This window comes from Sturnira hondurensis, unplaced genomic scaffold (genome assembly GCF_014824575.4).
Source record: "Sturnira hondurensis isolate 20B ecotype Veracruz unplaced genomic scaffold, ASM1482457v3 Scaffold0000167, whole genome shotgun sequence".
In the NCBI taxonomy this organism is placed as follows: domain Eukaryota; kingdom Metazoa; phylum Chordata; class Mammalia; order Chiroptera; family Phyllostomidae; genus Sturnira; species Sturnira hondurensis.
This window is the reverse complement of record NW_028072798.1, coordinates 999,713-1,022,566: the sequence shown is the minus strand read 5'-3', so window position 1 is coordinate 1,022,566 and position 22,854 is coordinate 999,713. Positions and strand designations below refer to the sequence as shown.

At 41.8% G+C, this 22,854-nt stretch overlaps 2 protein-coding genes across 5 annotated transcripts in view; one reads left to right on the top strand and one right to left on the bottom strand.

The window, feature by feature from the left end:
- Positions 1-6,104: 6,104 nt before the first annotated feature.
- Positions 6,105-19,265, bottom strand: DCPH1 (damage control phosphatase 1). The gene is made up of 5 exons (XM_037050520.1): positions 19,119-19,265; positions 16,437-16,542; positions 15,487-15,731; positions 10,769-10,934; positions 6,105-7,819 (listed from the first exon to the last, which is right to left on the bottom strand). The coding sequence occupies exons 1-5, from the start codon at positions 19,157-19,159 to the stop codon at positions 7,052-7,054; spliced, it is 1,326 nt and encodes a 441-aa protein (XP_036906415.1). The 5' UTR covers positions 19,160-19,265; the 3' UTR covers positions 6,105-7,051.
- Positions 19,266-19,536: 271 nt separating this feature from the next.
- Positions 19,537-22,854, top strand: part of RMND1 (required for meiotic nuclear division 1 homolog) — a 40,048-nt gene continuing 36,730 nt past the window's right edge. The window contains exons 1-2 of one of the 4 annotated variants that reach the window (XM_037050352.1): positions 19,537-19,697; positions 21,134-21,275. The gene's annotated coding sequence lies outside the window, so the exon portion shown is untranslated. Of the gene's footprint in view, positions 19,698-19,736; positions 19,923-20,792; positions 20,814-21,133; positions 21,276-22,854 lie in introns of those variants that run through there. The other 3 variants (XM_037050223.1, XM_037050404.1, XM_037050276.1) reach the window with 3 other exon arrangements.

The window sequence follows — 22,854 nt, the reverse complement described above, 5'->3', positions numbered from 1 at the left end:
GCCATGTGCAAGTGTGAAGCCCTTTACTCCTTCTAAGGACCCCTGGAAGGCACCAAGCTGGACAACACAGGATTACCCATAAGTGGAGTGTGAGATGGGGAATAAAGTACAGTATAATGTATCTCTCCTTTGCTTCAGGAAAATAAAAAATAAAAGTAAACTTAACATGCCTTTCACCATATCTGTGAAAAGTGAAAAAAGAAAATTGAAAGAAAAGGAGAAAAACAAGAGGTGTTCTTAATCTGCTTTTGTGCCATGCATTTCTCCACATAAAGTGCCTAAATTTTTGATATAGTGATAAACAGGATTCCAAGATGGCTACAGCAACTGTAATATAATATGAGAAGACGCATGCTCTCTGCAGGTGACAAAGGTACTGGTGCTGCTAGCATTTGAGTTTCATGGCCCATATTCGAAATGGAAGGAAATGCTAAATTTCAATCCAATATTCATAAAAACAGAGGTGAAATCTTTTCCCACCCAAGCGTACAGACCCCCTGTGGATTCTATCTGCTGAACGCCTTGGACACCAGAATTCCTGACTTGGAGACGTACTGAGCTCCATCTGTATCTTCTTAAATAGAAGATACTGTTGGAATATTACCTCCTTTAAATTTTTTTCCATCATGGTAAAAATTAATTTTCTGTACTAAAACTTACAAAATAAGGAAGCAAGTAGAGTATTACTGTCCTTCAAACAAAGTTTAAGCAAATAGAAAGACATCATTTTCATGTCGTTTCTTCTAGTGCAACTCTTCTACATTGTTAAAATTCTAATTCCTTTTTTGCTTTTCCCACATTTTAATTTCACTTTCAAATTCACATATTTTGAGATACTTCTATGATAAGCCACTGTAACATTTTGTTGTGGTATGGTATCCGTAAGATTTCAGCCAAGAGAGGAATGAGGACACACTTTCATTGTCTTTGACCCGTGACCATAGTGGATGCCAGAATCCTCGCTCCAGCGCAACGATTTTAAAGTTGAAACCAAGCCCTGGCTGGTGTAGCTCAGTGGATTGAGCTCGGTCCTGTGAACTACACGATCGCAGTTCGATTCCCAGTCAGGGCATATGCGGGGGTTGCAGGCCAGTTCCCAGCAGGGGACTCATGAGAGGCAACCATACACTGATATTTCTCTCCTTCTCTCCTTCCCTTCCTCTCCCTAAACATAAATAAATAAAAATCTTTAAAATATATATATAACCTTTTGCCCTGGCTGGCGTAGCTCAGTGGATTGAGCGCGGGGCCTGCGAACCAGGCGATCGCGGTTCGATTCCCAGTCAGGGCACATGCCTGGGTTGCAGGCCGGTTCCTTGCAGGCTAACTACCAGCAGGGGATGCACAAGAGGCAACCATACACTGATGTTTCTCTACCTCTCTCCTTCCCCTCTAAAAATAAAAAATAAATAAAATCTTAAAGTTGAAACCACAGGAATGTGCGCCGTCAACAATGAAAATCGGACCCTGCCAGTTCCTCTGGCTGAGATCTCTGCACTGAAGGGCACAGAAGAAAAACCTAGCCGCTCCCTCGCGCTAAAGCATCTCCCCCTTGTGCCTAGACTTTGTCTTGAACTCGGGCAGGATTGAAAGTCATCGGCCTGGTATCTGGTATGAGTTTTTTAAGGGAGGAGAAAAGCAACTTCCTTTCTTACGTAATTACTCAATACTGAGAGTTTGGGGTTGTAAGTCTAATGTAAATACACACTATTCTGGGAGGACCGAAGTAACGGGGTGGCTTCAATAACAAACAGTAACTGAAGACCTGCAAATCCTAATGGGTACTAAGTTACCCAAAGATGCTCGTTTCAGCTTCTGTAACAATAGCAAAAAATTTGAACACTCTCCACAGCAGAAGAAAGTATGAGCTAGCTACATCGTCAAATGTTGGCCGCCATTTGCCCTGGCTGGTGTGGTTCAGCGGGTTGGGGCATCATCCCCGTGAACCGAAAGGCTGTGGGTTTGATTCCCAGTCGGGGCACATGACTGGGTTGCAGGTTTCATCCCAACAAGAAGCAGCTGATCAATGTCCTCCCCGTCTCTCTCCCTTCCTTTCCTGCTCTCTAAAATCTAGAAGCATGTCCTCAGGTAAAGAATGTTTAAAAAAAAGTTTGTAGCCATTTTTAATCACATTTTAAAAGAATTTTTAACAAACAAAATTGATCACAGTATTAAAGGAATGAAACAGTATTCAAAATGCAGGCATTTCTGGGAAAACTCCCAGTTATACATTTAATTCATTCAACCTGTACTCATTGACCTAATTGAGCAGGCTTTCTGGCAGACTCATTTCCTCTTTCAGGCTTCAATTTAAATAGCATCACCTCAGAGTTTGAAAATCACTGCAAATGCTGGAATCACCTATCGGTCATTCACTGGGCACCTGCTCTGTGCTCAATGTGTGGGGCGGGGTGGGAGGGCAAATACAGGAAGATAGCATCGGTGGCTGCCCCCCAAATGTGACTAATGGGAATTAATACTTCAGAAGTGTCTTCCGTAAGAACTGGTTTTCCCTTCTATTTTCTAAAAGATCTGAAATTGGGTGACTATATTCAATAAACTGAAAGGCGGAAGGTGACCCACCAAAGCAAAGCAGGAAGGCAGACAGTGGTGATGTGAGTGGCAGTCTCTAATGGGATGGCTCAGGTGTCCTCACCACAGGCGGCAGAATTCCCCTCCCTGCCTTTGGTTTCCAAAGCGAGAGATCGGGTTTAAGGAATATTCAGGTGGCCACTAGAGGGCACCAGAGTGCCGCTCTCAGCAGGACTCGTTTCCCCAGGGAAATCGGAATTTGGGATTGAATGTCCTTGGAGCTGACCAGAAATAACTTCTCCTTTTCCAGTAAAACTGTGAGAATGTGACTTAGGTCACACAGTTGACAAGAAACCAGGGATTTATGAGTCCCAGACCACTACTGAGTCCCAGGTCATCACTGCTATCCAAGGAAAAAAGGGGAACACAAAAAAACCCAAAAATACTCTCTCCAGGAGGAAATAATTAGTAAACTGGAATAAAAATTACCAAAATAAAATGACAGTAATAAAAACTAACCAGACAAAAACTTTAGGAGCTGAAAATATACCTCCACATTAAACAAAGTTTTAGACATAAAATTTTTATTAGAAATGTAAAAAATGTTTTTACATGGGGAAAATAAATACATGTATCAAGATCTTAACAGGCGTATTTGAAGGTGGTAGGATTATGTTCTTATTTTCCTCATTTTTTCCCTCTGCTTTATTCATTTTCTACCATTTAGAGACATCACATGTTGCTTACTGTGTCCGACTTGACATTAGCACCTCACCTGGGCAACGAGACAAGCGTGTGACGTGTTCAGTCTCCCCGATCCCGGCATAAAAGGACAGCACAGAACGTTTTGTGGACGCAGAAGCACCATGACAAGGTGTGGTGGGGTTTGGGGCAGAGTGAGCTTTTAGAAAAACGGGTGAAAGAGGGAATTTTAATTAATCTAACTCTGAACTGTTCTCAATCCTCTAGCATTTTCAGAAAACGTAAGTTAAGGGTTCAAACTATGGTGATTATTACCTTTCGTGAAGGGTATTTCTTTTACAGAAACATGACCTTGAATTTGAACATGGGCTCTGATTTCATAAAGGTTTGGAAGCATTGTTGTATTTTGTTAAAACATAAAATACTACCTGAGATTATGTCATTAAAAGCTGAATCGCCCCCACAAATCTTGTTCCTCTGCTGCCCTATCAAAAAGGAGCATAAACCACCACCTCCACTTAATAATCTACCTGCCCTCCTTCCACATTTCCATCATAATATACTGGAGCTATCAAAATCTATGTCTTGCTAACCTGAGCCTCAGCTTTTCCCATCATGCTACTCCGCACCTGTGCCAAACACACACAGGCCAAGTTTGCTGGAATGGAAACAAGGTAGGCAGGGCCCTGTTCAGTGGAGGCCTCAGTCCCTCACTTTAATGGCCCTTAAGGATGTTAAGGAGCAGTTCAAAAACCAGTGTTTATTTTTAAAAAAGAAGAAGAAGAAGAAGAAAGATAAAACCTCAACAAAATCTAAAACATCTGCCCTGGCTGGTGTGACACTGCTGACTGAGACAACGGATGAATGTCTCCCACACACTGATGTTTCTCTCCCTTCCTTCCCTTCTTTCTAAAAAGAAAAACCTTCTGTGCTGCAAATGATACCATCAAGAAAGTGAAAAGCCACCCTAGCTCCGTGGATTGAACACCAGCCTGCAAACCAAAGGGTCGCCAGTTCAATTCCCAGGCTAGGGCACATGCCTGGGTTGCGAGCCAGGTCCCCAGTAGGGGGCACGCAAGAGGCAACCACACATGGATGTGTATCTCCCTCTTTCTCCCTCCCTTCCCCTCTCCAAATATAATCTTTTAAAAAGGTGAAAAGCTGAACATAAGCAAAGTATATCTGATGAGACTTGTATACAGAATATATAAAAACTTGTACAACTCAGTAATAAAAGGATAATCTAATTTTAAATGGGCAAAGAAATGAAAGGCATTTCTCCAAGACACACCAATGGCCAACAAGCACAAAAAATAGGCACATTCATCATTAGGGTTACACAAACCCCAACCATGAGATACTACTTCAGACCCAGTAACGTGGCTAAAACAAACATGGACAGTAACAAGTGCTGACAGGATGTGGAGAGCTTGGAGCCCTCACACACTGCTGGTGTGATGTCAAATGTAACAAACACTTTTGAAAAGTTTGGCAGTTCCTCAAAACATTAAACACAGTTTTGTATTATGATCTAGTACTTTCTCTCCTAGATATATTCCCAAAGAGCTGAAAAACTAAGGGAAAAAAACTGTACATGAATGTTAACAGCATTAAGTGGAAAACCACCCAATGTCCATCCCCTGATACATATTGTAGATCTACATGTGGTATACCCATACAATGGAATATTAGTCAGCATTAAAAAGGGATGAGGTACTGATACACACTTCATCTCATGAACCTTGAAAAGAAGCCCATGACAAAAGACCAAATATTTTATTACTCATATATGAAAGGTCCTACCAGGCAAATCCTGAGGCAGAAAGATTAGTGGTTGCCAGGTGCTGAGAGGGGAATGGAGAGTGACTGTTAACGGGTGCACAGCTTCTTTTAGGGGTGATGTAAATGTTCTGAACTCAGATTTTAATACTGGCTGCAGAACCCTGTGAATACAGTAAAATACTATACACTTTAAATGAATGAATTATATGTGAAATCATATCTCAAAAAAATCGTTTCAAAAAAAAAACACCAACTGGCCCAACTACAGGAGCCCGCCCCACCCCCATCAGCATTTTTTAAGGCCGCCCTGACCCCCTTCCACCTGACCCCCTTCCACCGTGCCGTCCTTCCTGCTTGCTGCAGTGTGCTTCCCTGCTCTTTCCTGTAGAAAGGAGTGAAGTGTTTCCTCAGACACCCTATGTTCTTAAACACAGTAAATAAAAGGAATCCAGTGCTTTGGAAAATGTAATATATTATACTAGAGCTCACATCGTGGCTAAGAAGTCAACACAAATATAAAATTGCGTTCTAACTTCTGTCAAATGTCAACAAATAATTCTAGTATGTGCCATGACTGGGGTGGCTCAGTTGGTTGGGTATCACTCTGCAAAGCGAAAAGGTCACCAGTTCAATTCCCAGTCGGGGCGTATGTCTAAGTTGCAGGTTCAGCTGCCAGTTGGGGACTGTGCAAGAGCCCACTGACCAATGTTTCTCTCTCACACTGATGTTTCTCTCCCTCTTTCTTCTTCCCTTCCCCTCTAAAAATAAATTTTAAAAATTTCTTAAAAATGATTCCAATACGCTCAGTGTTTAAGTCACTTCGTGTTTACAACAGGAACACATACATGTAGAGAATGAAAGGGTAAATTTAAACTGTGCAGGTTTACATAAACATTTTACCAAAAAAATCTTAAACGCTTAGAGGCACACTCGGTAACTTAAGTGACAGAACTTACAAACCAAACCTCTGTTGAAAGAGGGAGAGTTCTGGCAACTTCTGTGGCACATGTGGGTTGCCTCGTTAAATGCCCCTTATCTTAAATCTTCCCTTCTTGACCTCCTCCCATTGGAAAAGAAAACCAATGTGACTCTCGGTATAATTCGTTTTATTTTTTTAGTGTGAGAAAACATTTCCAGGTTTTCCCAATTTGAGTTGCAAAAGAAGCTGACCTGAAAGACAGTTTTAAGATCTGACAATCAGCAATAAACGTGTAAGAATATAAAAAAACGAATCAACTCCAAATTCAGTACACAAGTTCTTTTCTCTCTAAAGCACTTTTAAAACTGCTGAACAATCTAAAAATCTGTTCATTTAAAGCGCTTATCTGTTAAAATAATATATTTCAGTTGATTACAGGTATCACAAATAGAATATAAAAGGTACTGCATTTTTCCTCAAATACCAGTTCTTCCATTCTGTTCAGTTTTGTGTTTCCTACCATCCATTCCAAAGGTCAAGTAAAATCTAAATGCAGGCAAATAACACAGGCTACTGAAATGAAATAAAATGTAAGGACAAAATTACAATTAACTTATGAGGTAATTTTTACTTTCATGTATTCAAATATCACATGTGTCTCTTAACAAAGTATATTTAAGATGTGTATTTTCAGAGCCCTTATTCCTAGAGCCCAAAATCAAGTTAAATAAAATTCCATGCTCCCTAGGATATCACATCCCATGCACCGTTATAATTTTAAAAGTTAACTTACTCATTTATACTACGCTTTCTGCCCAATTAAAAATATGTTCATGAAAACCACTTGAAAATATGCATTTAATATGAAATTAAGTTACTTAGATTCCAACAAAAATGTAAGTATCTGTAACTAGCTTAATCCATCTATCCTCACAACAACGTATGGGGCACAACGTTCAAAGGAAACAGCACCCAGTGCGTGTAACTGAGCACCCAGAGTCCAAGTTTCCCAGAGCTAATGCAAAGCAGCCAAGTGACTAACTTCACACGCTGCTTTTCTGCAGATCAAAACTGCCTGTCAGATCTTTCTACACAACTCAGAGTTCCTAAACCAAGTCAGAGTGGACCATCAAACTGAAATATTCCGTATTTCCCAGTGGTCAGCCAGTTGGGCTCGGAGGCTGTGAGCTGCTCACCTTGCCCAGGGTGCAGACCAACCTGGACTTCAGCTTTTAATGTCCGGACGCTGCAGAGCGGGGCGGGATGGAAGCCGTTCAAAGCCTCATGGAATGGAACTGTAAATTCCCATTTTCTGTCACCTGTCAACTTCCTGTAATTCAAATCGCCCTTGAATAAAACTAAATGTGCCTTTTGTAGTTCAGTGTATAAGTCAGGGGCAACTTGAGACATCTCACAGAATTCATGAGGCAGCGTCCAAAATATATGATCACGATAAACCCACCTGCCTACTTTAATATAGTTTTCCCAGTCAACCCCACACTTGGATACCCACTTATGATTAGACTGTTTTACTTCTTCGATTAACCAGTTAAAATCATGTATGGTGGTATCAGAAACAAACCATGGAATCATTTTTCCATAAAAATGGACCTCAGTAGCCAGTTTAGAAGACAACAAGAAGTCAGCTAATATTAAATCTGTAACAAGTTCAAAGCCAGAATTATCCAGAACAATAGCCACTCTAGTAACAGACACTTCTTCTCTTGTTTTCTTGCAACTGCTAAGTAATGACCAAAGATGTTCCGTGTCATTCACTAAAATAAAAGGCTTCAGGCCTTCCAAAGAGTTTATGATGTTGGTCTTCTGAGAACTGGTTTCCCCACCTGACAGAGACAGGTCACACTTATTTCCCCACAGAGAAATCTGAAAAAGAAAAAGGACAAAACTTTTACATTTCTTCTAAGTGACAAAAAAAACATGTAGGATGTGGGGGTGGGGAAAAGGTTGCTGCAAGTATTCATAAATCCATTTCCGTAGAACTCGATATAAAATGTCCATCGAATCTACTCAGTCTAGTAACGCAGACCATGTTTACATGTTATTGCACAAAAAGGTAAAACAATGAGACTTTAACTGCTCAATACATGGTGAACTTTAAAAAACTGGTTTGAATGATGTTAATGACCCATATCATTTAATCAGAATAAAAATTTTCACATCTTGCAGCTATGAGAACATGATCAGATGCTGTAAAAATAAGCTGCAAAGTTCACTTTTATAATTCAGTGCCAAGAGTAAAACAGGAGTGCCCTTTTTCCTCTTGGCCCCTTCTCTCTACCCCCCCCAACACACACACACACACACACACACACACACACACCCACCCACCCACCCACCCACCCACCTCTGCTCAATTCCTTTTAGTAAATCCAGTCTCTGGGATTTAGTTCTCTAACTTGTAAAATAAAGAAACTGGACACAGTGATGTCTAGTCTAGAGACCATTCCAACTCTACTAATTATTCTACTTTAAATCAAAACAATATTCAAGCTTATTTTGTAGGAAAAGGCATATAATTCTATCTTTTAAGCTATAACTAAAATTACATGTTTAGGAGTATAAGCTCTGGAACCAGCCAGTCCTGGGTTCTAATCCCCGCATTTCTAATTAACGACCACTGGCACATTACATATGATCGCCAAGGCTCAGGTTATGCAACTGGAAAGTGAGACAATAACAGCACTTACCTTGTCGAGTTATTGTGAGAATGGACATGATGGGTGTGAGTAGTGTATACAATGGCTGGCTTGTGGAGGAAGTCCCCAATAAACATTAGCCAAAGGAGACTCTACTCTTGTGATTCAAAGTAAGAGGAAAACGAATATTCCGACCAAGAATATTATTTATTTTTATCTTTTAAATTTCTCTTTAAGTGTAAGTCCAAGTCTGATGCAGAAACTTCTGACGGTGTAGAAGAGGCCCTCCCCAGCTGAGGTCAAGGTCCCCGCCAGCCGCCCGCACGCTTCCTTCACACCGCTTTCCTGTCTGTGATTAGTTCTGATCTGCGCCCTTATTTGACTGACTACAGGCCCTCAAGACGACAAGTTCTGTGACAGCAAGGACTGGTCTGTCCTCCTCGCCATTGCATGCCTGGCATCGAGAACAGTGTGTGACAGAGCAGACCCCAAAATGTTTGTGTGGACAGAGGCAGAGTTCTACTGCTTTTAAAAACAGATCAATATTCCCCCAAACTAAAACAGAGCTCCTTGTAGGAAGTCAGCCCGCTGGTCAACATGAGCGCCAATGGGGAGCAACTCTGGCCCCCTTTACTGGGCCGCAGAGTGGCAATTTGGGGTAGCTGGCCGAAGCAGGTGACAGGAAATAGACTGGTACTCTTCCTCGCAATTTAACTTATGGGACAAAGAACATATTCAAAGACTATGAAAGAGCAGACTGTTATGGGTGAAGAATAAAATGCTGCTTTTCTTTCTTTTTTTAAATCTAAGCTAAACATAAAGAATAGTTCAGAGGGTAAAGGATGACAAGGTTTGTAAGCAACACCCTGACACCTTTTCTCCCAAACTCAAAATAAGCCTTCCCTCTTAATCCCTCAGCTTAGGCTGCTTGCCCTGAACGTTTCACTGGGACTTCGCCCGTCCCACCGCCCGTCCCACAGCCTGTGAGCACGTTCTGAAGCCTCTACTTCCGAAGGGTACCCAGAGGCACAGGGCGCCCACGGAACACCTCTTATGCTACCATCTCGGCCCTGTCATCCCTCACGCGGGTCACTTTAGTAACTCGGTTTCTACCCTGAGCCCCTTCGGTCTGTTCTCAGACGCAATCCTTGAAAGTGTCATTTAATGTTACTCCTCTGACCCAAACTCTGCAATAGCTCTCCACTTCGCATTAGGAACTAAACCCAAGTCTCTCCCTTTGCTTACTCGGCGTTCTGAGGCCCTCCCAGCCCCCGCCCCTTACCTCTCTCATTTCCTGCGGGATCCTTTCCAGCTTCTCACTCACCTGGCAGGCTCCCCGCTCGGGCCCTCGGGGGGAATGCTCCCCCCAGACATGCCCGGGGCCTTCTCCTTCACCTGTTTCAGGTCTTTCCCCAAGTCACCATCTGCGCAGGCCCTTCCCTGGCAGCCCTATTTAATACTGCCCCCTCCCCTGCTTTATTGCTCTTTATGACATTTTCTAACATCTTTTTCTGAAAATGTTTCTAACTTTTCCTAGGAAGCGAGGGTGGGGCACTACTGTGTAGAACTATACATTTTCAAACAGTTCTGATCTTAGTAACATAAGTTTAAGAACTTTCTGAATGAGAATTTAAAACTAAACTTAAACAAGACAAAGGAAGAAATGCAGTAACACCATATCAAATGGGACACTCTTTCTACCTGACGACGACGGGAGCGCGCTCTGTGTCCCACCCTGGGCAGCACTCACATGAGTGAGTCTAGTTCCTCACGCCAAACGACGAGGCGTACAGTACCATCCTCATTTAACAGGAGAGGAAACCAAAACTCAGATGCACTGAGTAACCTGCCTCAGGTCCAAACGCAAACAAGAGGCAAAGCCAGCACTCAAGCCGCAGTCAGGCTGGGCCGAGCAAATGACCTCGAAGCACTCTCTCGGGAGTGACGGCAGCCGTGAAGCCACTAAATCACCTCCAGTTGGAGCGGAGATTTCAAAACCCATTTTCAAGAGATTATATGGATTTTTCATCTCTTAATACTACTAAAATGATCAATTATCAATATGACTACTATGACAATGTATATACATGCTTTGGTGTTAAATGTGTACCAGTCTATTTTTTAACTCTTTGTATAAACAAATAAATATACTTGGGAGATTAATTATCACATTTACCTGAAGAAGTTTAAAAAACTCATTTTTCAGCTGATTTTCACCTAAATCTTCAATAGTTTTCTTTAACTCTTGCAGGTGAGTACATAAAGCCATGATCGAGTCCTGTGACTCAAAGAAGTTTTGCTCTTTTGATTCTCTGAATACATCAAAGTCATCGATTGGTGGACTAAAGTAAAAGAAAAACGGAAGTGAAACATTTATACAACTCGGTACCCTTTTCCCCCACACACTTGAGTAACTGCAATTCTTTAAATGAAAGAGAATAGTAGCATTCAGTCTCGAAAATTATTGGCAATAAGCACTAGATATAACACAGATCAAGCTACATTACACAAAAACAATCAAAGTGTACAAAATCCCCCAACTCATTTTAATTAACTGTCAAAAGTTCCCTAATCAAATATTTTACTAGAAGTATTTAAATAACTAATGACTATATTCATAATTATTTAGCCCTGGCTGGTGTGGCTCAGTGGACTGAGCACTGGCCTGCACACTGGAAGGTCTCCAGTTCGATTCCCACTCAGAGCACATGCCTGGGTTTCGGACCAGATCCCAAGATGAGGGCACGTTGAGAGGCATCTCTGCACATCAACGTTTCGCTCCTTCCCTTTCTCTCTCCCTTCCCCACTCTCTAAAAGTAAATAAAAAACATCTTAAAATCATGATTTACCCAGTAGGGTTTCCAAGGCAAAGGAGAGAACATTTCCAGACGATTACTTTAACAAGCACGTTTGGGAGTGCTCAATGTGGCAGGTCCCAAGTAACATACGGATACAAACAGAATATTTGACTATAACGTGCTAATCAGTCAAACAGAAGCATTATGGGACACAAAGACTACTTCAGATAATACTATGTAAATTTTATTATAATGACCAACTTTGATCATTTATGTGTAGATGTCTCATTGACTTTTTTTCCTGACAACTTTTACTCCACGTTGAGTCTGACCAATGGTGACGTATGTGCCATGGCTGCATCTCCATGCTGTTCAATGAGAGTTCAAGTAATATTCATAGCAGCCTAAGAAAAACATAACTAGGGCCTGGCTGGTGTAGCTCAGTGGATTGAGCGCGGACCTGCGAACCAGACGATCGCGGTTCGATTCCCAGTCAGGGCACATGCCTGGGTTGCAGGCCAGGTCCCTGCAGGCCAACTCCCAGCAGGGGACGCATGAAAGGCAACCATACATTGATGTTTCTCTCCCTCTCTCCTTCCCTTCCCCTCTAAAGATAAATAAATAAAATATTTTTTTAAAAAAAAGAAAAACATAACTAGGGAGCTATAAATGCTGGCGGAATAGCCTTTTCAGAATCAACTATGAAAGACATTCAGATTATCTGAACCTCTAAACTAGCTACTTCTGTCCAGGGGTCATTCACATTAGGGAAAACAGTATGACTAAGTTACGGGACTGATGAAAAGCCACCACCTACCAGAGTGCACGCATCCAAATGACCGCGGCCTCCTTCCAGTCAGCCCCTTGGGAGCGCACCCTCACCCGAGGATGCTGCCATTGCTCAAAGCACTTTAGGAATCCCTCATTTGGAATTTTCTTCAGAACCTGTGGCACATTATCAAACGTCCTGTCAGTGACAGCATGTCTTCATCCTCTGGAGTTCATTCCTTTTGGAAACAGCCAAACGTCCCTCAGCAATTTCAGCAGAATGAAGGGTATTAATCAAATGGAGTGAAAAACACTTTTGGTCAAAAATGAGGAGTAACTAAAAAAATGAGACTAATATTCTTATTTGAGGCTTGTAAACTGGCTCTGAAAAAGTTCCAAAGAATTAGAAGGTGACTTTAGCAATGGCAGCATTGCTGAAATAAACCAGTCTCTCGAGGTGACTTAAAAGAATAAAAATTATTTGGACACACAGGTTCAAGTGCTGGGGTCAGCAAACGATGGCTTGCAGAGCCGATCTGCCCCACCACCTGTTTTGTATGACCTACAAGCTAAGAACGGTTTCACATTTTTGAATGGTTGGAAATAACCAAAATATGCTGTGCCACACGAAATTAAAATCTAAGTGTCTGTGAATGAAGTTTAATTGGAACACAGCCACGCTCGCCCGTTTCTGCGGCACAGAGGGCTGCTGCCACACTGCGGTGACAAAGCTAAGTAGCTTCAACAAAGGGCATGGGGCCCTACAGCCTGAAACATACACTATCTGAAACGTATACCATACCAAAAAAGTTTGCCAACCTCTGTTCCAGGGTTTTACTAACAAATCATTCATTCAAGTCACACCTCTTATTAAGAATCGACTTTATTTCTTGTATTTAAGAGCATAAACTCACTTAACTATATAAATGATTTCCGACGTTAAAATGTTTGCTATTTTAGAACCTACTAACGCTGCATATGTGCACACACTATGACCCAGTGGTTCACTCCTAGGTATGTTCTCAGCAGAAATGAATGCACACAGATGTTGGCCAAAACACGTGTTTGAATGCTTGCGCAGCGCTGTTCCTAATAACCCCAAACTGGGAACTACTCAGATACCCGTCAACAAGAGAACAGGTAAGTGGTGTGATATATTCACACACCGCAATACTATGTAGCTATGAAAACGAATGATTTACAATTATATGCAAATAATGTATCAATAGATGAATCTCACCAACGTAATGCAGAGTGAGAGAAACAAGATACAGAACTACACTCCTCATAATTTCACTTAAATTTAAAAACAGGCCAAACTAACACAGGCCAGGATAGTGGCTGGTTTTCCTTGAGGGGCTGCGATGGGATCCTACAAAAGTTTAAAAAACCAGAAACTTTCTCTGCTCACTTTGGAGCTGCCAGGACAGGAATGCCTCCTCCAAGAGCCCCAACAAATCGGACCCCTGAAAACTCCTCCCAGGCTCGTGCTGCCGTGGGTGGCCCCCTCGCTGCCACGCAATCTGAGCTCTGGCACCCGGCCACACAGACCCCAGACCCCCCGATATCTGCCCGGGCGCTAGCGTAGGAGAGAGGTCTACATCCACCGCTGACTAATACTCCCACTCCTAGAACTCGGAGCTAAATGTTGCCTCTGCCCCTTTTAACAAGCTCTTCTTGTCTAGTAGACATCGGCCCAGGCTGTGCAGATTTTGAGGTGTGCAAGAAAACCACCCCACCACCAAAAAATTAAATCATTGGTATTTCTTTTAATACAGTGATTTCAAGTTCTGCATGTAAAAAAAAAAATCTCCCCAACTGGGCTACATGCAGACGGGTTTGTGAACTTCTGCTCTAGATCTTCTTTTTTGTTCTCTGACCCGATCGACCTCTAAAGTAAAACTCAGAAACAGCATTCATTTTGTCCTTCTAACTCCCACACTCCACTAATGCAAACTCCACCACCCAGTCTTTCAACCCTTCATAAAACTATCACCCAGAATTTCAGACTAACCCTCGTTCCTGACATACATGCAAATGTGCTGCTTGGGAAAACATTTGATGGGGGCTCTCATCTAATTTACACAGACCAGGCTCAGATACTGGCTCTACCGTTCACTAGTCATGGGTAAGGCAGTCACCTGTTTGAGCCTCAGATTCCTCAACTATAAAATGGAAACCACAATACCACCTACATTTCACTGGGCTGCAAAGTAACTGGAACTTACACGGAATTCAATGTGCGAGAGCGGCTACTATCAGCTATAGTCTTTTGCCTGGATGCTTCTATGTACCAGAAAGTAGGCTAGACTTTTAATACATTTGCTTTTAGAACTGAAGTCCTAAAACATACTTATTCAGGAAAATCAATAAACTATAACTTATAAAGATTATGACAGAAAAAGCTAATGAACAGACTCAAGTTTATGCATGTTTCCCAAATTTATTTTTTAATTTTACTTTTAGTGCTGGTTTAACCGATTGCTTTAAATTATCCTACGCTACGTTTAGATACAGATACCAAAAGATTCCTCTCACTCAGCACTGTATTTTTTAACCTGTGAGAGAAAAGAACAATCCACGTTACATTTTCTCCTGCTCTATTAAATCAGTTCTTTACCAGAATTTTTTAGAAAAAGTAAATTAATATACACAAATGTATAAAAAGTTATTTAGAATGTTTGTTTAGCCCTTTTCTAATCTAGCCATTAAAAAAGAAGAAAGAAAGAAAGAAAAACAGGCCTTGGCCAGGCAGCGCAGGAGGTTAGAGCATCGTCCCAACCCGTGGAGGTCCCATCCCTAGTGAAGGCTCACACAAGCATTAACCAACGAATGCACAATAAGGGTAAGAAAACTATTGTTTCTCTCTCTCTCCCCTTTCCTCTTTGTAAAATCAATTTAAAAATAAATACATAAATAAAACAGGGCTCAAATTAAGACAATGCTAAAACAACAGATTGATTCATTGCTCTGTTGATTCCTTGTACCAAACTGACATGTTTATTTTTTAAACAAAACACGCTCACTTTGTCCTGTCTTAATTTTTATATAAGTAATTATTTCAAACTAACATTTTTTCCTCAATAAGTACAATTTATTTTACTCTAGAAGAAAAGCACCTTCATAAGAATTTTGAATTCATTCCTAGATATTCGATCTTCTACCCACTCGAGTGCGGTGGTGAGGTCTGCAGAGTGCCCAGCAGCGGCATTAGTATCTGCTGAGCTGAATTCAGGTTTCCCCTGGTTTTTACTTTTAAACTTATCATGTTGTCATTTCAAAAGAAGAATCAATCATCTACACATTTATCTGATGATTATACACTTACCTCTGGATAACTGCTTCGTGAATTCTACGATACACGTAGCACTCCACAAACAGCCACGGCGAGTGGAACCACCTTGGTTTTCCATCACTTTCATTTAAAAGACTCTGCTGATATTCTAGGTACCGATTCCACAGGTCAGTATCAGCAAACTTCTCAACCAAGGGGGTGATTGGCTTATCTGTTTGTAGTTCATTCCGTAATTTAGAAAGAAGAGAAATAGCTTTCTTTTCAGCCTCCATGCCTTTCTGCAAAAATATGGAAGAAACAATGATATATTTTAAAAATATATAAATAATGTACAAATAATTAAGTTGTATATATAAATGCTTTATATAATATATAAATGAATGATTGCCCTAAGGTAACACATTTTTATGGACCTATATTTAAGAAGGAAAAAATACTATTATTACCTAACTACATTTCACAGTAATACTATTGTGAAATAGTATTATTATGAAATATTATTTCATAACAATATTATTATTACCTAACTACATTTTCACAAACTAGTGTAAACATTTACATTTAGAATCTTTTAGAAGTTTTTGTTTCTTTTTAGAGAGTGGGGAAGGGAGGGAGAAAGAAGAAACATCAAGAAGCTGGGTGCCTCCCCTGCGTGGCTCGATGGGTGTCCCAACCACAACCCGGTTATGTGTCCTGACCAGGAAGTAAACCAGCGAGCTTCTGCTTTGGGAAAAGAGGCCCAACCAACTGAGCCACGAAGGTCAGGGCTAAATTTAGAATTCTTAAGCTGAAAATCAAAGTACACACCCAGATATATCAACATTATCCTGCTTATCTATTCTGCTTTCTCTGAAGTTTCATCGTATGAAAAAGAGTCCCTTCATTATCCACAAGTGAGATGAACATTATCAGAGACAGGGAACTGCTGACTATGTTTCTGTTAAAGATTTAAGAAAAGAATTAAAATTCAAATAATTTCATACCTCTCCATGTTTCTCAAAAATTTCACTTTTATGTCGATGCAATGTATCAATAGCCTTGGTTAAGATTTGTGGTATTCGGTCTTTAATTGTAAGATATGCAAATGATCTAGAAGAGAGAGTCACAAACATAATTAATGCATTACTTAATAACATTAATAGCAGATGGGTCATCTTTCAGTTTCGGAACCGACCCCCCCCCCCATTTAAATTAAAATTCCTTCTCATGCAACCATAACAAGGAAAACCAACAATGTCTGGCTACTACATTAAGACACAGGAAAATCTGAAAACTTCTCTGATATGTCATCAAAGCCGAGCAGTCTTACTGATTCTAATCTCAGATTCTCCCCTAGAGTTTATTAAATTATTCTTACCGTTCCCATTCTACTCCCTTTATTTTCCCTAGTCAGAAAGTAGTTTTAATGATGTGACTAGGACAGAAAAAGNGAAGATGGGTCATCTTTCAGTTTCGGAACCGCCCCCTCCCCCATTTAAATTAAAATTCCTTCTCATGCAACCATAGCAAGGAAAACCAACAATGTCTGGCTACTACATTAAGACACAGGAAAATCTGAAAACTTCTCTGATATGTCATCAAAGCCGAGCAGTCTTACTGATTCTAATCTCAGATTCTCCCCTAGAGTTTATTAAATTATTCTTACCGTTCCCATTCTACTCCCTTTATTTTCCCTAGTCAGAAAGTAGTTTTAATGATGTGACTAGGACAGAAAAAGAACTATCCTAAAAATCAAATAGGTTCTCTCGTCCCACGTCAACCTACTTAGAAAAATTAATGAGGCGCAGATGTAAAATGGCCTAAAGACTTTACTGTGCTAGAAAAACATAAAGATGGGTATGAACCTGCTTATTTTCTCCTAGACAGTTTTCATTTTCAAAGGGTTTTCCTGCTGCCTTCTCTACCTGCACAATTACTCCCTCCATCCTGTTTTGTCCCTAAACAAAATCAAGGCATGTGACCAGCTCACACTCCCAACCAAAAAAATAGTATCAAAGAAAGCTAGAGATAAGGAAAAACTTGAGTATACTTGCATAGAAAAAAATTAATAATAGTCCTGATTTTAGACATACAAAACCAAGATTTACAGATTATCATTCTAAATGTAATTAGTTTTTTAAGAAAATATATGACTTTTTTTTTCTTTTTTAAGAAAAAGCAGGCCTTAGTAAGTGGTGACATCTGTACAGATTTTTTGAAAGAGCACAAAACTTGGCTGATCATTTCACTTCTACTTTCAGATCATCAGAGGCCAAGTAAAAACAAAGTTGGCACAATAATTTTAAAAATCCCTCTGCCCAATCACCTATTCTAACTTTAACTGGGGATCATCACATATATAAAAACTCAACTATCTTACTGAAGTTTTTGAAAAATACTGGCTTACGGTCTGAGTTTTTCAAGGTTTCCTCAAATGATAGCTGTAAAATTATAAACAGTGAAAACAAATCACAAGATACTGATTTTGTGGCACTTATTCTAAACAGTGATTAGGTTTTAATAGGTGTAATTACTACTGTGATCAGAATTTAACCTTTAAAATCACTACTCATTCCTTGAAAGAAGAGTAGGAATATTAAATGAACTGACACGCCAATTTCCCAAGGCAGTTGATACAAAAAGAAATGACAGTTCTTGGAAGATTTTACTTGACTGGAGACTGCATATTGCTGTTTTTCCAGCTACTAAATTTCCTCAGAGTCCCGAAGGCCGGGGCAAGGTCCCACCCAGGTCAGAACTTGACGATGAGTCCAAAGAAAGCCTGGGGTTCAAACTTTAAAGCAAACACTCCCTGTACTTGCACAACCTGAGTGCCCACTTAAATTTTGGGCCACTAGTACCTCTCATGCCTCAATCTACTCCCGGTCAAGTGACTTTGTTATCAGAATTCTTGTGTTTCGCAGTATTTTGGAGTATCTCAAACTCCAAAATACGTCATTTTGGAACATATCTCAAATATAAATTTGGCCGTTCAATTATACAAATTCCTGTTTCTTACGGTGATCTACACGATGTCTAAAAAGCAAAATGCACTTTTTATAATGGGATTATGAATTAATTTGATCGGCAACATAAGAAACACATTTCTCAATATATGAGATTCCTAACTTTTGCAGAAAATTTTAACGCCCCTCCCCCAAAAGTGCGTTTATCGAAACATTGAAGGCACGCTCTCTGCAATACCCAATAAACTCTTACGGCAATCAAGCGGGAGTTAAAAAAAAAAACAGGCACAAACCACTTTAAAAACAACTGAACTGCCCAATACAAATTAATATAAACTATCTAAAAACGCTTGAATGATCGCTGCAGGGAGAGGTGGGGTAACTGGAGGACTTCAGCCCGATCTCGAAGTGCGTGCCAGTGTTAAGGGAAGAGGCCACAAAATCACCCCCAAGAAAAATGCTGCAACGCCGATCCGAGTCTGGAGCGGGCCAGCAGCCACAACCAGGAGACTCAAGTCTCCGGCCTGCTTCGCCCCCGCCTTAGCGCGAGTTCTCGCCGCAGTCCCCGGGAAGCGGAGCCCAACCGCAGCACTGGGCTCGCAGCCGGGGGTGAGCGGGCGCCGTTCCGCCCGCCGCAGCTTCCCCGAGAAGCCCGATTTTACGCAAAAATGGAAACGAGGTAAAAGAGCCGAGGAGCTGAGCGAAGAAAGCGACACAAACCCTACGTCCTGTGCCGAAAGGGACGCCGGCGGCCCCGCCATCACCTTCCGAGTTCCGCGCGCCAACGCTTGGCTCTCCCCCGCCGCAGGACTAGAGGCTGTGCGGACACAGAGGAGGAGCCGAGAAAGGCAGGCACCACTGCTTAAAAAACGCTTTTGAATAAAGAAACTTTATTTGGTGCCCCTGGGACAGACAAACAATGACCGGCGTGAGACCTCGGAGATCTTCCGGGGACGAAGGCGGGGAAAGCGAAGGACTGCAAGAGAAGCGGAATAAGGAAGAAGGGCGGAAGGCGGAAGCTAGCAGGAACCGGCAGGTCCCAAACACCAGGGAGCGGAAAAGGTCACGGCGGCGGCGCGGGTCACGTTGTCTGGCAGTCACGTGGAAAGGGCGATTCGTGCTTCGCCAGGCCCACAATTCTGCGCGCCTGCGCAGTGCCGGGCGCTGGGAGAGGCCCCACTGCTGGAGGTGTGTGGCTTTGGGGAAAGGGAGGCAGCCGCCGCAGCTCTGCCTTTTCTCTGCAGCCAGGCGGCGGAAGCTTTCGCCTTTGGCGAGTCCCTCTTCTCTTCCGGCGGCGAGGTTAGTGCACTGCTTTACCTTAGAAATTTGTGTGGCTCTGCGCGGTGATCCCCCGCCTTTGCTCCTGCTCCCCCTGAACCTCTCGCGTCACACTTTTCACTGGGACCTGTATGGTCCCCTGCCGCCAACAGTGAACTTTGCTCGATTTAGCTGGGAGTTAAAAGCACTCAATCCCCAAACAGTTACGAAACGCCTTTGAGCCAGTGTATAGCAGTACCTGCAAAGGTAATAAACGTTTGAGTTTAAAGAATTGGAAGGTATGTTCCCAAAGATTAGTGCCAGTTAGCCATTGAATCATAGCCCAGCTGATAGTGTCTTCTTAGTAGAAAATGTGCCCATGAACTGAGTAGTTACTTTGTATTTCATACAAAAAAGTATGACCTGTGTGTGCTGGGCACTATGGTCACAGGAGACGGGGTGTGAACCAAAGACAAAACTCAGTCCTCAGAAACTCCAAAGGGAAAGAGACAAGGCAGTCCCTTTTCCTGTTTTGCCTCCTAGCATCGTCACTATTTCATATGTGGTGTGGTGACTTACCATGTGTATTGTCTGTCACCCCAGTGTGATGTAAGGTTCAAAAGGTAGGGATTTTTGTTTATTTTCCTATATTTTCAGCAAGTAGGACAGGGTCTGCCACGTGATAGGATCTCAGTTCACGTTTGCTGTATGAATTAACAAATAAAAAATACTAGGTATGCAAGAGGCGTTAAATGCAATGGAGAAATACAAGGGGGTGGAAGATAGAGAGTGGTGCTGATTGTGTTTTAAAGGCAGTGGTTGGGGAAGACTTCGTGGGTAGGGGGTGTGAACCAAGGTTTACAGATACCTGAGAAAAGAGCGTAAGGAACAGTAAGTGCAAAGATCCAGAGGCCAGAGTGACTGGAGCAAAATGAGCAAGGGAAAGAGCTGTAGGAGATTAGTTCGAGTGATTAGCCAGAAAACGCAGGCCACACAAACTATTTTAAGGTCTTTGGCTTTTATTTCAAGTGAAACAGGAGACCGCCGTCAAATTTCTTAACAAAGGAAAGGTGTGACCTGACTTAAGTTTTCAAAGGATCGCTTTGGTTGCTGTGTTGAGAAGAAATCTGTAGGAGGCCAAGACCAGAAGCAGGGAGGGTAAGATAGGGGGCTATCACAATAATCTTTGGGAAAGACAGCAACTTGGACCAGGGTGGAAGCAGTGTTGATGGTGAGAACTAGTTGGAATAAAGGCAGTGGAGTTTGCTGATAAATTGGGTATGGAGAATGAACAGAAGAGTCAAGGTGGACTCTAGGTTTTTGGCTTTAGCAAAGATAAGGATGTGATTGCTATTTCATGAATGGAGGAGACTGAGAATAGGATTTGTAGGAAGATTTCAGAAGCTGACTTTTGAGCATGCTACATTTTTTATGTGAATGAGAATAGAGGTGAATAGTTGATACTCATTCATGTGTAGGATGGTATGAGAGACCATGAGATCGGGTCAGATCACCAAGATCTGAAAATAGAGAAGTGGCCCAGATAATGAGCATTGGCTTATTCCATTTTTGAGGGATTGAGAAACCAGCAAGAGACCAAAGATGCAGCCAGTGTGTTAGGTAAGTTGTCAGTATGGTCTCCTAGAAGCCAAGAGAAGGTTCTTCAGGTGGGTGGAGGGATCAACTGTATCAGATGTTGCTGGTAAGTCAGGTAAAACAGAGAGAGGCGATCACTGGACTTAGGAATATGAAGGCCATTGGTGGCCTTGACAAGTGGGTTTTGGTGGAGTGGTAGGAATGAAAGCCTGATTGGAGTGGGTTTGAGAAAAATCAGAGTCAAGGAGTTGGAGACAGCAAATAAAACTCCTCTAAACAGAAGGAAGCTCAGAGAAAAAGTATAGTATGTGGAAGGGAAGATAGAGCAAAGGGACAGTTGTTATAAGATGGAAGAAATCATAGTTGCATGCTAATAGGAATGTGCCAGTGGAGAGGAGAAAATAAATGGCATGGAAGAAAGAGGGAGGAAGAGCTTAATCACTCCTTCTGTAGGCAGGAAAGGATGAGATTCAGTGTGCAGCTTGAGCACCTGGCTCTAGATGGAACAGCAGAAGGGGTGACAAAGTCCGTGGGCTCAGAAGCAATAGGTGGGCAGGTGGTTGACAGCAGAGAGCTTGTGGAAGTTCTCTGTTTTGCCAACCAGAAAGGAAGCAAGGTCATTACTAAGAGTAAAAAAGGAAGAGGAGGCCTTGAAGGTGAGAGGAGAGAGTGGAGAGAAGAATATGGGAGGGACACAGGGTTAAGATGTTGAGCAGTATGAAAGGCCCACCTGAAGTGAGTGGTCACGATTTTCAAGTAAGCCCAGAAGGCATGCACGGTTGGTCAGTTGATTAAAGACTGGTTGTCCCCAGCTGTGTTCAGCTGCGGGAGTCCAGGCATAAATTGGACTTTGTTGAATCCAGGTGAATGATACTTAGTTCAGACTGAGGTTACGCCATGTGGGTTATTGGTGGAGAGAGGGGTGTAAGGGATTTAAGGTGGGGGTGGGGGAGAGATTACAGAGATAAATAGTGAAATATAAACTGGGTATGGAAGAAGTGGAGGGTGAGGGACAGTGAGAAAGTGGTTGGATCATCTAATTGCAGGTCCTGTTTGGGTTGAAGAATTGCTGGAATTGGGTAATAGAGGCAGTGAACGTGAAAGATCGGAAGTGGTGTTTGGAGAGTAGCGTGCTTGAAATCGAGAGTGTGAGGTTGCGGTCATTCGTATTGACAAGGTCTAGAGCAGTCTGTCCGATAGAAGTGCAATGCAAGCCACATTTGGAACAAGTTTTCTAGAAGCTTTAAAAGTATGAAAAAATGGATGAAATTAATTTTAATTCATTTTATGCATCCCAATATATCTAAAAATATTTCAACAAATAACAAAAATTATTGAGATAGTTTGCTTTTTGTATTAAGTACAAAGTGGGGCAAAAGGAGGTTTACAGTTGTTCATATGGAAAATAACACAATAGTTAATAAATAATACAAGAATAATGTTTCACATTACTCACAACTGTAAACCTACTTTTGCCCCACCTGTATAAAATGCAACATACAGGAGGAACTTTTTCTTATTTTACTGTGCCACATTTCAAGTGCTCAGTAGCCACTTATACCTCATGGCTATCATACAGCTCAGAGCATATGAGCCTGAGATG

Coding starts and splice junctions, on each gene's coding strand:
- DCPH1 (XM_037050520.1), bottom strand. CDS start 19,159: ATGGCGGGGCCGCCGGCGTCCCTTTCGGCACAGGACGTAGG. Junction 15,732..16,436: donor TTTTTGAGAAACATGGAGAG/GTATGAAATTAT, acceptor ATATTTTTGCAG/AAAGGCATGGAGGCTGAAAA. Junction 10,935..15,486: donor CACGAAGCAGTTATCCAGAG/GTAAGTGTATAA, acceptor CTTTTACTTTAG/TCCACCAATCGATGACTTTG.